Genomic DNA, 14047 nt, shown 5'->3' with positions numbered 1-14047 from the left:
CAAATCATTACAGCTAAGCAGTTCACAGTTATAAAATCTATAAAGAAAATTAGCGAATGATAAAGGGTGCCTATGTTACAAAACATTCTTTCCATTACTTTTTATCCCACTATTCCAGGACAAGTGGGTAGTTATGTCCATCGACCAGCAGGTGGAGATAGAAAATCAAGAACTGAGCACTACTACCTAGCCACGTGCTAGCTGCCCAGTATCTTCTATCTCCAGCAGGTGGATGGACATACTTCGTTTCTCTCTGTGGTCCAGTTGGTGACTGGTTCCCAGTTGTCACACCTGAGGAAATTTAGACATACCTGGTGGTGCTGGGTCCCTCTCTTGCTCCTGCCTGGAGGCTTTCTTCCCTTTAGAGCCACATTTCTTCTGGCCGTATCAGAATGGCTCCAGTCCGACGGTGTCGGTTCTGGCGGGGGAGGTGAGGAGGTTGAAGAGTTCAGGGGGTGCACACCCTGTTTCAGGAACCAGGTGGTGAGTTGTGGATCTGTTAGCGGGCCATGGTAATGGTCCCGCGGTTGCCGCGGCGCACCTTTTTTTTCTATTAAACACTAGCACCAAAAGTAAAATAAGAGGGAGCAAGTTAGCGGGCTTGCAGTGCACTCTTGCGAGTTGGGCCTCTGACCGGGTGTTTTTTGGCACGTCGGCATGTCGGTCCCCACTGAGGTGGTGAAGTGCTGCTCCTGTGGGGGTAGACGCTCTTCCTTGGGCTGCTGCACGGTGTGCAGACCGGTGTCCCCGAGTGGAGGAGGAGATCCTGGTGACCTTTCTCTGGGGATAACGGGCCTGGATCAGCGCTCTGGGTTCCCGGGGGGATCTCTTGGCGTCTCCTCTCTGGCAGAGGCGGGAACTTCGGCCATTTTGTCCTCTGTGGTCAGGGAACGTGCTCTTCCGGTGGCAGAGAAAGGGGCAGTCGCAGAAGGGGGCTTACCTGATCAGGGTATGCCTTTTTCCCCTGAATTTGTCTTGTTAATGCACCAGGCATTTTATTGAAGCATGGGGGCGCTGCTCTGCCTAATCCGGAGGTCCTGCGGGGTGTGGAGTTGGACTCAGCCCCTCCAGCCCCTCCTCCTCCCAAGAGACTTCGGCCTATCCTGTTGGACGATCCTTTGGAGGATTGTTCACCTGTTTCTCCGGGGTGAGACACGGAGTCCGCTTCATTGGGTGGCCGTTCGGTCCTGGAGCCTTTAGAGGAGGGGAGCTCCTCTTGGGAGACATGCTGCTCGGGTGCTCCGGCTTTTTCAAAAAGATGAATTGGGTGCATTGATTTGAGTCCTTATCGGCTCTCTCTATATCTGAACCTGGGGGGGATTCTTCAAGTTCCCAGCAGTCTGGTCCCATGCGGGGCCTTAGGGGGTCCTTCTAAAGTTTTTCCAATGCATCCAGATACTCAGGATTTAATGTCTGCAGAGTGGAATACCCCCGAGGCGGGTCTGCGAGTGGGGAGAGCCATGGCCTGTCTCTACCCTTTGGTTCTGGAGGAACTTTCCTACATCCATGACCTCTTTATCGCTTGTACTCTCCATCTGCTTGCCCTAACTGAAACTTGGCTTTACCCTGAAGACTCTGCTTCAGTCGCGGCCCTATGCCATGGAGGTTATCTCTTCTCCCATACTCCTCGCCCGGTTGGCCGCGGAGGTGGTGTCGGGCTACTACTTTCACCCTCTTGTAGATTTCAACCTCTTCTTCCACCTCAGTCTCACTGTTTTTCTTCCTTCAAAGTCCACTCCATCCGTCTATTTGCTCATCTGCCTCTCCGAGTAGCAGTTATTTATCGAGCCCCTGATAAGTCCCTTTCTTCCTTTCTCACTGACTTTGATGCCTGGCTTTCCTTCTTTCTTGAACCTTCATCTCCTTCCCTCATTCTTGGGGATTTTAACATTCATGCTAATGATCCCTCTGACTCTTATGCTTCTTAGTTTCTTGCTTTAACGTCCTCTTTCAATCTTCAACTGTGCTCCACTGCCTCCACTCACCAGAATGGCCACTGTCTTGATCTTATCCTCTTCTCAAACTGCTCACTCTCCAGTTTCTGTGCCTCAATGCTTCCCCTCTCTGACCATCATCTGATAACTTTCACACTTACCCTCCTCCCCAGTCCCGTCCAATCTTAACCAATACATTTAGGAATCTTCAGGCTATTGACCCTTCTACTCTGTCCTCCAATGTTTCAAATCTCTTCTCTACCACTACATTATCCAAGTCTGTCAATGAGGCTGTCTCTTCCTATAATACTATTCTCTCATCTGCTCTGGAAACTCTTTCTCCTCCCATTCCCCGTTCTGTAAAACGTACCAAACCCCAGCCTTGGCTGACCTCTAGAATCCGCTACCTACTTTCCTGTGCCTGCTCTGCCGAACGCCTTTGGCTGAAATCCCATGCCCATGTTGACTTTATACATTTCTAATTCTTGCTGACCTCCTTCCAGTCTGCTCTTTTACTTGCCAAACAGGACTATTACATCCAGCTGACAACTTATTTTCACTCAAACCATCTGACACAGATGGCCTGGTTTTATCTCCAGGCTGTCCCTCAGAATCATTGGATTTGGCAGATGAGGTCACCCTGCCTTCTGAGGAGGGGGATGACCCGACAGCTGCCCGCCTTTTTCGCAGGGAAGAGCTTCCCTCCCAGATTATTAGGGCTTTTGAGGTTTTGGCCATTTCAGCCCTTGAATTGTCAGGGGGAACAGGTCCGGTGCCCTCTATTATGTCTGGCACCAAATGCCCACCTCGTTCCTTTCATGTGCATGAGGCCATGAAAATCCTTATTTCGGCCCAGTGGGATACGCCAGACAGTGGGCTTAAGGTTGCTAGAGCTATGTCGTGTCTTTACGCGCTGCCTGCTGCTGGCTTAGACTTGCTGAAGGTTCCTATGGTGGATTCATTAATCACAACGGTGACTAAGAAAACCACTCCCTGTGAAAGGGTGGCACGGCGCTCAAGGACCCTCAGGATCATAAGTTGGAGACTTGCTTGAAGCTGTCCTTTGAAGTAGCTGCCCTTTCCCTTTCAAGCTTCGGTTTGTGGCTCCTATGCAGCGCAGGCATGCTTATTGTGGGTACAGAAAGCCTTCTCTCCGGAGGACTGCATGGCTGTTTTGCCGGCCTTAGAGTCCGGTTTAGCCTTCCTTGTGGATCTTCTTTATGATCTTTTGAGGGCTTCGTCGAAGGAGGTTTCCCTAGCGGTCACTGCGCGTCGCTGGCTGTGGTTGCGACATTGGGCTGCAGACGTGGCCTCTAAGTCACGGTTGGCAAGGCTTCCTTTTAGGGGAAAGCTTTTGTTTGGGACAGACCTAGAACAGATTGTGAAGGACCTTGGTGACTCTAAGGGCCAGCGCCTCCTGGAGGACAGGTCCAAATTTGTGCGACCGGTGGGACCTAAACCCAAGTTTAGGGATGCACATTGTTACCGTCCAGGTCGCGGGGCCTCTTTTTTCAGAGAGCAAGGTCTTCTCAAGAGACCTCGGCCCTTTCGAGGTGATAGGCGGGCCTTCCTTTCCGGTAACAAACCAGTCCGCAGCCAGGTCCGCCCAATGAGGGGGCCCTGGTCCATCTCCAGCCAGTTATTGGAGGCAGGCTGTCCCTATTCCTTGTGGAGTGGACCAGGGTAACATCCGACGGATGGGTCTTGGAGGTTATCAGAAACGGCTACAAGTTGGAATTGGCTCATCCGATAGTAGACTCGTTTCTGGAATCGCCTTGCAAATCTCCCGCCAAGGTGCGGGCAGTTTGTCACACCCTCCTCAACTTACGACTGGGAGCCGTCCAGCCTGTATCCCAAGCAGAAAGAGTGGGCTGTCAATACTCCATTTATTTTGTGGTACCGAAAAAGGGTGGTTCTTGGCGACCCGTCCTAGATCTCAAGTGTGTCAACAGGACCTTAACGGGTTCGGCATTTCCGCGTGGAAACCCTCTGGTCAGTGATCGCAGTGGTACAGCCAGGGGAGGCCTATTTACACATTCCAATTTGGCCTCCCCACAGGAGTTTTCTTCGCTTTGCAGTGCTCGGTCGTCATTTTCAATTCAAAGCGATTCCCTTCAGCCTAGCCATAGCACCTCGGACTTTTTCCAAGGTCCTTGTCGTAGTGGCGGCCTATCTCAGAAAGGAAGGGATTCAAGTCCATCCTTATCTAGACAACTGGCTTGTGTGGGTGTCTTCTTTCGAGGAGAGTCGACGGGCAACTGACAGAGTGGTCGAGTTGCTTCAATCGCTTGGTTGGGTGATCAACTTCCCAAAGCGCAGCCTTACACCCTCTCAGATGCTGGAATTCTTGGGAGTGTGCTTCGATACCCAAATAGGGATAGTTTTCCTTCAGCTCGAGCCCAGCGGTTGCAGGGTCAGTTGCGAGCTCTGTTCCAAACTCCAAACCCGCGGGCTTGGGACTACGTACAAGCTCTGGGTTCCATGGCCTCCACCTTGGATGTCGTAAAGTGGGCCAGAGCTCACATGCGCCCCCTGCAGTGGCACCTTCTGAGCCGTTGGTCTCCTCTCTCGGAGGATTACGAGGGTCGGGTGCCATGTTCGACCCATCTGCACACAATCATGCACTGGTGGTTCATTCAAAAGAATCTGGTGTCTGGCATTCCTCTGCAAACCCCAGAATGGAAGATCGTGACCACGGATGTGTCGCTCTCTGGTTGGGGGGCTCATTGCCTCCAACAGACAGCCCAGGGCATTTGGACCTCGACGGAGGCGTCTTGGTCCATCAACCACTTGGAGTTGCGGGCGATTCGTCTGGCCCTTCGGGAGTTTCTGTCTCTTCTCTGTTGTTGCCCAGTTCGAGTTCTCTCGGACAATGCGATGGTGGTTGCCTATGTGAACCGTTGGGGGGCACCAGGAGTGCACCACTAGCGCACGAGGTGGCCCTGATCTGCCGTTCGGCAGAGACCCCTCTCTCACTTGACGGCAGCTCATATAGCGGGGTCACAGAATGTGCAAGCGGACTTTCTCAGTCGCCACCAGTTGGAGCCGGGGGAGTGGACATTCTCCCCTCTGGCCTTCGATCAGATAGCTGCCCGTTGGGGGGATGCCGGTGATGGACTTACTGGCCACCGCATTCAATGCGAAGGTTCCCGTTTCTTCAGCAGGGGAAGAGAGCTGGGCTCAGAAGGCATTGATGCTCTTCTACAACCTTGGCCCAGGGGCCTGCTCTATGCCTTTCCCCCGTGGCCTATGGTGGGCAGGTTACTGACTCGCATTACCAGTCATCCCGGTCGAATGATCCTGGTGGCCTCGGATTGGCCCAGACGTCCCTGGGTGGTATGCGGATATGGTCAGGCTCCTGTTCGATCGTCCTCTCCGGCTCCAGGCGCAGGACGGTCTCTTCCTGCAGAGACCAGTAATGATGGAGGATCCCTCCCCCTTTGGTCTTAACGGCCTGGCCCTTGAAAGGGTGAAGTTGAGAAGGAAAGGGTATCCGGACATGGTTATCACTACGATGTTTCAGGCTCGGAAAATATCCACCTCAATAGCTTATGCTAGGGTGTGGCGTACCTTCGATTTGTGGTGTGCAAGTTCGGGATTGTCAGCGGCTTCGGTATCGGTTATCCTCGCGTTTCTTCAGGAGGGTGTACAGAAATCACTCTCGTTGAGTTGTCTGATTCAAGAGCAGAGACATCAGGAGCCAGTGAAATAAACTATGAGAATATGTTCTTATCTGCATAGAAATAAGCAGATAGCCCCAATTCAGCTCTACAGAGAAGGGGCATAGCCAGATGTGGTATTTTGGGGGGTGCCCTTAGTGTCATCTTAACTTCATAGGTCTGCAGTTCTATTATGTTAATATTTTGTCATAAGAGTATATAGAGCTACTCTTCTCCCTTTTTTTTTTTTTTTTACCCTGTCCTTTCTGAATAGGCAGTAACCTGGAATTAACAATGTCACAGTCATGGCTCTCTCTATACCAGGTTTCAATGACCACCACTAAATCCAGGCTTTTATATTTATACAAATTGTGTAGCTTTATCACTTTTATTTTACATAATGTTTCTATGGATTTATTTCTGAATTCTGGTTGAGTATGGTAGTAGCAAATGCTGATTTGGAGTTGCCTGGTAGTTATAGAAAATGGGTTGTAAATCAAGAAACCAGAATTCAAATGTTTCTGTTATGGTATTAGTTTACGTGCCTTCCCAGGTTTTCCCATGTTCCATTTCTGTACAAGTGTATACTGTTGTATTTAAGTTAAGAACTTGGTCCACCCACCTTAACTGTTCTAGTTTAATGCTTTCCTCAGCAGGTTAACAAGTCTGTTCTGGAAGATGCTTCACCCTTTTTTTTTTTTTTTTTGACTGATAAATATTTCTGCTCAGCAGCCCTTGGAAAATCAACCCATAGTCTAGGAGGCTGAAACACTCAACCATAAATCTGACTCCAGAATGTGAGCTCTGCCTCAGTCTTTATCATTGCCAAGTGTCCGAAGAGTATTGAATACCACCTGCACACCTCTTTGGTTTGCTCTTCTCACAGAGCCAAAAAATCATTTAAGAACATTAAGAATGGTCTGATCCAGTATGGCAAATGGTCCATCTAGCCTAGTATCTTGCTTCTAATAGTGGCCAATCCAGGTCATTAGTACCTGGCAAAATTCCATGTTACCAATCCCAGGGCAACTAGTGGTTTCCCCAGTGTCCATCTCAATAGCAGACTATGGACTTTTCCTCCAGGAATTTGTCCAAACATTGTTAAAACCTGGATGTGCCAAATGCTGTTACCAGAGCTTAGCTGCTATTTGAGTGAAAAAAACATCTCCTGTTTGTTTTAAAAATATTTCTATTTAATTTCATTGAGTGTCACTTGGTCTTTGCACTTTTTGAAACAGTGAAAAATCAATTCACTTTTGCTCATTCTACAGCATTTTAGGATTTTTGTAGACTTCAACCGTCTTTTTTCCAAGCTGAAGAGCCCTAACTTCTTAGCCTTTTCTCATATGGGAGGAGTTCCATCCCCTTTATCATTTTGGTTGCTCTTCTTGGAACCTTTTCTAATTCCGCTATATCTTTTTTTTTTTTCTTTCTTTCCAGACACGGCAACCAGAACTGAATGCAATAGTCAAGGTGAGGTTGCATCATGGAGCAATAGAGGCATTATAGTATATTTTTGGTTTTATTTGGCATCCCTTTTCTAATAATTCCTAGCATCCTGTTTGCTTTTTTTGGCCACTGCTGCATGCTGGGCAGAAGATTTTCTGTCACACGCTGGGCAGAAGATTCCCGCCAGATTTCAGCATATTGTCTACAGTAACATCTAGATCTTTTTCTTGAGTGCTGACTTCTAAGGTGGACCCTAGCATTAGGCAACTATGATTCGGCTTATCCCTTCCAATGTGCATCATTTTATATTTGTCCACATTTAATTTTCATCTGCAGTATCATTTGTGATGAACAGTATTGGATAATAGTAGGCTTGAGTCTTTGCAGCTCTCTGTAATGTCTTGGATCTGCATCCAACAGACAGGATGCCTCTGTACCTCTGAGAAGCGTGTCACCAATCACATGTACACTTCAGTTTCTAGGCACAGTGGTGCTTAATCTGCAGCTTTGGGTTTGAGTTCTGGTTCCATTCATTCTATGCCTGCATACCAGTCCTTCAGTTCAAGAAAAGGAGTATCTCGTATTGGTTCTACTTAGTTTGGTATTCTGTGTTCATTTATATCTTGTAGTTGAGTTTTGCGTTCCTCTCTGCTGGAGTTCCCATTATTGATGAAATGCTTTTAGTCATCTTGTAGTTCTTGTTGTTACAGATGCTTCTCAGCCTTGCGACCTCTCAGTTCCTCTAGTTGTTTCCTGTAGGCACCTTTCATATTGAATCAGTTCCTCACTGTGGATAAGGATATACATCTGGAGAAATGCAGAAGTACTAGCTGGGGTGGTAGCTTTGGCTTTGACACAATATTTCCCAGCATGTTTTTGCTGTTAGGAGTTTCATATTCTGTTGGAAAAAATTAGGGGGTTCAGAAGGTCTTCTCCCCCCCCCCCCCCCCCCCCCCCCCCCCGGTGGAACATGTACAAATAAATTAGGTGGTAGTTCTAGCATGTCTAGTCTTGATTGCCTATGCATAGTTCTTTTTGCTTGCTGCTTGAGGTATACTCAGTTCATCCATTAGGTATGTAGTCTCGCATGGTTCTCATTAGAATCACCTCGGATCTAAGATTAAGATCTCCTTGAAATATATTTAACTTGTTCTCTTTTTACAGGTAAGGACTCTGGTCAATTTTTGGTTGTTTTTGCCTTTCAACTTATACCAAGCAATTCAATCTAATCCAACCCCCTAATTGTTGAGTCAGTTTATAGAGAAGGACTTTTCAAACTTGTCCTCTAGCCTCTGCAGCTGTTCAAGTTTTCAAGATATCAACAGTGAATATGCATGAGAGAAACTGCATTGTTTATAGATCTTTCATGCATATTTATTATAGATATCCTGTAAGCCTGACTGGCCCTGGGTCCCAGGACAGATTTGGAAAGCCCTGCTATATAGTAAGATGGAAAACTAGGATAGTTAAAGAACAACCTGCAAGTGCTGTGACTTTAAATGTATTGTTGTTAGCCTTCCTCCCCTTTTTTGAATATCTAATATAGTGCTAATAAAAATCCCTATTTCTAATGTAGCAATGTAACAAGAACACAATTGACAAAGTCAGGCAGATAACTTTATTTTTTAATTCAGAAATTACATCAGTTTGAGACCTCCAAGATTGGCAACATTTTTAGTTAGTGGCTGCTTATCCCTGCACTCAAATCCTGTCCTATCCAATTCAGTTAAGGACACTAACCCAGCTGTAACATCATGAGAAATTCAGCAGAATAAGGTAGTACCTAATTCATTCCTGAGTCAGTGTTTCCACTGCTGGCTCTTCAGGGTAAACTAAAAAATTAAACTAAATATGTAAAGTAAAGTTTTATGAAGAATGAGGTTCAAAAATAGTAATATCCAGTTGCAAAAATAATGATCTATAATCAGTAAATCAAATCCTTAAATGTCAAGACTGAGTACCTAAGGTATAATAAAATATATAAACAACGTGTGAATAATTTGCTCAATGAAAATCAAGCCTCTAAAAAGGATAAAGGGTCATGGAGTTGATTATACTGCCTTTCTGTAGTACACCAAAGCGGTTTACATATTCTATGCAGGTACTTTCTGTCCGTACTGGGCACACAATCTGTTTTCTACCTAGGGTAATGGAGGGTTACTTAACCCGCCAAGTGACTTGCCCAGAGTCACAAGGAACTGTAGTGGGAATTGAGCCCAATTCCCCAGGATCTCAGCCCACTGCACTAACCATTAGGCTACTCCAGCACATTATGGAAACCACGTAGGGACCACAAATGAAAAAAGACCACTACGCGAGTCTTTTATTAATTGCTCGATTAAAAAAAAAATCTGGAAATAGCTTATTGTCATGACTTTTGAGGTTCTATGCTAATGGTACATGAAAAACCGTGATTTGAACTTCTCATGCTGTAACCATATTGAAGTGTAATGTCTCTTTAGGGCAAGCCAGCAATAGTAAGAAGCTGTCTCATTCTTTTTCCCAGCACCAAATAAGCAGCTTTGAGGCCCATTCTATCTGTGGCCTCTGATTGAACTCATGTGTTTCTACACTTGTCAGGAAGGCACCAGAAGGTTCCGGAAAGGAGTGGAACTGTATAGAACAGTTGTGCAGTCTCTGGAAAATGATGGAAATAGAGGAGTGCTTTATGTTAAGCAAGGGGAAGGGTCTGGTGGCAGCAGGAGCCCCCCACCAGGTTTATATATGCCCACTCCAGCTCCCCTAAATTGTCTTAGGTTCCATCTCCTGTCTCTGACCCTCAGCTTTAAGGGAGACGCCTTCTTGCTACGCTTGCAGCAGATAACCCAAAATGAAGTTTAGCTTTTCTATATCTTCACGGGTTAGCACCTAAAAGGCACTTGCAATAGGACAGTTACAGACGGTGCTTTTTTTGCGCCGGTACAGCATACCGGCACCTTTTTTTCCTAGGCTCACCTACCCGCCCTTAGCTCTCCAGCCCTGCTTTCCGCCCCACCACCACCCCGCAACGCGTTTAAATCTTTTATTTATTTTTTTTACGTGAAGTCGCAGTGCCGGCATTAGTGGGAGGACCAGGCTCGCCTCCTCCTGCCTTCCCTTCGTTCCCTCTGTGTCTCGCCTTCCTGTGATGTAGTTTCCTGTTTCCGTGAGGGCGGGACACTGAGAGGGAACAAAGGGAAGGCAGGAGGAGGCGAGCCTGGTCCTCTCACTAACGCCGGCGCTGCGACTTCACGTAAAACAAAATAATAAAAGATTTAAACGTGTCGTGGGGGAGTGGTAGGGCTGTTGGGAAGCTAAGGCTGGGGCGCTGGAACTCAACGGGGGCTTAAAAGGGGGCAGGTGGAGGCCTGGGGTGAGTTACTGGACATGGAGGGGAGGATAGGGGGCAAAGGAGAATCGCTGGACATGGATGGGAGGGGAGAGCAGAGGAGAATCGCTGGACATGAGGGCAGGGGAGAGAGGAGAATCGCTGGACACAGATGGGAGGGCAGAGGAGAATCTGGACATGGATGGGAAGAGAGGGTGGGGAGAGAGCAGAGTTTCTGGACATGGATGGATGGAAGGGCAGGAGAAATGCTGGATATGGATGGAGTGGAGGGAAGACAGGAAAGAGATGCACATGAATGGAGGGGAGAGGAGAAATGCTGGACATGGATGGAGTGGAGGGCAGGGAAGAGAGGAGAAATGTTGGAGGGAAGGAAAGATGCACACGGAGGGGAAGGGAGAGAGGAGAAATACTGGACATGGATGGAGGGGAGGGAAGACAGGACGTAGATGCACATGGATGGAGGGGAGGGGGAGAGGAGACATGCTGGACATTGATGGAGGGGAGGGAAGACAGAGGAGGAGATGCACAAGGATTTAGGGGAGAGGAGAAATTTTGGACATGGATGGGAGGGGAGGAGAGAGGAGAAATGCTGGACATGGATGGAGGGAGAGAGGAAAAATGCTGGACGTGATGGAGAGAGGAACGAGATGCATACTGACAAGGTGAGGGAAAGGGAAAAGAGGAGAAAATCTGCACATGGATGATAGGCAAAAGCTGGATCCACTCTGTACCTCCTTCAGTCAAATCCGCAGAGGACCCAGCTTTTACCTATGGATGTAGGGCAAGAAGTGAAGGAGGAAAGTAAAGAAATAAATGGAACGGAAGCCATGGAAACAGAGTTAAAGGGATCAGATAAAGAGCTTCAGAATCAGAGACTGGGACCAACATGTTCAGAAAAACAGTCACCAGACAAAAGTAGAAACAATCATTTTATTTTCATTTTAGTGTTTGGAAGATAGCCAATTTGAAAATTTACATCTGCTGTCTTATTTTGCACTGGGTATACTAGAGCTGTAACAGTTTATAGAAATTATTTATAATGGAAAAAAAAATCACAAGTTATTTTTTGCTCCTATACTGGTGTAGTATTTTTAATGATACTGCTTATATGCGCCATGGCTACTGTGGGTGTGGCTACCACAGGAGGCGGAGCCATAGATGGTGACCCCACCCATAATGAGTACTGGCACCTTTTTTCCTACAAAAAAAGCACTGGTTACAGAAGAGACTAAGGGCAAGTATCAGAACTTGCAGGCTTGTTTATTGTGGAGGTCTGGGGAACCTCTATACCCCTTGCCTAGAGGAAAGAGAAGGCGTTCTCTGGGGTTAATGTTATCCCAACCAGGTCCCCCTGCAGGACAGGTACCATCCAGAGCAGAAGGGGGAAATAATTTACAATTGGGGTAAACATTCATCCAGAGTACCTTGTGTAAAAAGGACACTGAAGGAACAGAACATCTTTCAGCAGAGTCACTAAGATGCGTATTTTCAAAGCACTTACTTACAAAGTTCCATGGAACTTTGTAAGTGCTTTGAAAATATGCCTCTAAGTCTACCTGATGGCTTTAAACATCTTGCATACTGATAACAGCATTTAAGAACTGTGTGTGTGACCATCTCTAATCCAATGAGGAAGGTCTGGGAATAGAGGTGTGTAAAATGTTTTTGTGCTTCTGAAGGAGAGAGGACTGTGTATATAGTTAACCACTTGTAATGGAAGTGAAACTGTTATATTATTGGTTGAATAAATTTTCAGTAAAGAATTTTGATTCACACATACTTTGGTGTGGACTTAGTTATTGGAGTATATAAGTCTGATGCTTTGCTTGTTCAGCCTGCAGGGTTTTCCAGTCCTGGCCCTGTCCCTCAGCCAACAAATAAGAGCATCCATTCCTACTTCTGAGGGTTTACTAGGCAGCTGCCTAGCTACTACAATAGGGGAGTTACACAACTATAATTTCAAGCTTTGTGACTTCAAACAGAATTAACCCAACTGTTTGAACTTCTAATATTAAAACTAGGAAAAAAGTCAACAATTTCACAGTAAGGAGTGTATCTAATACTCTCACAAGTACAAGCTAATTAATGTAGATCACCTTTTATTGTTTTTGATTAATTTTGAGAATCATTTTTGGAAAGCTTTTTTATATGTGGTTTTATTAACATCAAAATCAAAATGTGTTTTCCTTAGGGCTACTTCAGGAAGGCAAAGGTGTTACAAGACACTGGCTTTGTGGATGACTCCTTGCAATTATTTCTTCAGTGCTTAGCTTTGGATGAGGATTTTGCACCAGCAAAGCTAGCAGTGGAAAAGGTAATGTGTAATTTTGTAAACAGGGTTAGATATGAGACCTTTTTAGTGTCCTTTAAAATCTCAAGTATTGCCAGTTGTCACTCGGAAGAGAGAGGGGCTCGTGAGGTGGGTACAAAATCTTTTTTGGTGTCTGGGTCCAAAATCACACATTCCTCTACCACTCTTCCTATGTACGCAAAACACAAATAAAGGGTCCCTAGTAGGTGGGTTAAGGATTCTCTCAACTGTCCCTGGGCAAAAGCAAGCTACCCAAACTGGAAGAAGCAAGGGAGGCTGGCTGATGGTGCTTGTTATATTTTTTTTAAAAAACTGTTTAATGGGCACTTATAGGACCCCCCCCCCCCCCAAAAAAAAAAAAAAAAACTACAAAAGGGTAGTAATTAGACATGCCTTCCATTAAAAAAAAGGGTAAAATAATGACATAAGATTTTAGACTTGCTCACAGTTCCATTTTTAAGTTTGTAAAGTTCTTACAATATAATTTGCAATCAATCATGAAACAAGAGAGAATTTTGTTATAGCTAGCCCACATCATGAGAGTCTAATGCTTGAAGGAAAGAAAGTTCTCCAAAATCAAGTATTCCTAATTCTGGCATCCCTGGAGGAAGAAGACAGAATCTTAAACTCCTACTTCCTCAACTCTAAAAAGCTGATGAAATATTATCTTGACTGTGGTTTATATTTAAGAGAATTTTCCAAATGTATAGAATCAACTTGTTACATCCCATATGTGATCAAACATTTACACAAAAACCTTAGGGAAAAAGAGGCACCCACAGCCAAGTCTTAGGGCTTTAACAACAAAAGAGCCTTCTGTCTCCATTGTGTCTACCTATCTAACTCAAGGAAAATGTTCTTGGTTGATTACAAAGTAAAGAAAAAATTTTTTTAGGAAAATACAAGTTCAAAATTATTTTGTTTTCTAACTCAGTCTGGAAAGTAACTAACAAGGTGACTCATGTAGAAGTAACACCTTGTAAAGACTCAAAAAATTGAGAGAGAACACTATCTGGATTAGAAAACTGATCAAATTGTCCTTCCTCCCCCACCAGGCAGATAGAATATATTAGCCAAAGACATAAGAACTGAACACAATTCTCAAGGTGAGGTCACACCATGGAGGGATACAGAGGCATTATAATGTTCTTGGTCTTATTTACCATCCCTTTCCTAATACCTAGCATCTTATCTGCATTTTTTGGCCACAGCCAACACACACTGAGTAGAAGATTTCAGTGTATTGTCTACAATGACACCTAGATCTTTTTCTTGGGTATCTACTCCCAACGTGGTCCCTAGCATCAGGTAACTGATTTCAGATTATTCTTCCTAATGTGCACCACTTTGCATTTGTCCATATTAA

At 45.7% G+C, this 14047-nt stretch overlaps 1 protein-coding gene across 1 annotated transcript in view; it reads left to right on the top strand.

Annotated features, from left to right (window-relative positions):
- The window catches only part of LONRF1 (LON peptidase N-terminal domain and ring finger 1), a 90877-nt gene that overhangs the window by 13120 nt on the left and 63710 nt on the right, over nt 1–14047 (top strand). The window contains exon 3 of the mRNA XM_030191430.1: nt 12562–12684. Coding sequence (XP_030047290.1) covers nt 12562–12684 — 123 coding nt within the window. The remainder of the gene's footprint in view (nt 1–12561; nt 12685–14047) is intronic.

This window comes from Microcaecilia unicolor, chromosome 2, assembly GCF_901765095.1.
Source record: "Microcaecilia unicolor chromosome 2, aMicUni1.1, whole genome shotgun sequence".
NCBI lineage: Eukaryota > Metazoa > Chordata > Amphibia > Gymnophiona > Siphonopidae > Microcaecilia > Microcaecilia unicolor.
The sequence above is the reverse complement of the archived record's forward strand: the minus strand, read 5'-3'. Positions and strand labels throughout refer to the sequence as shown.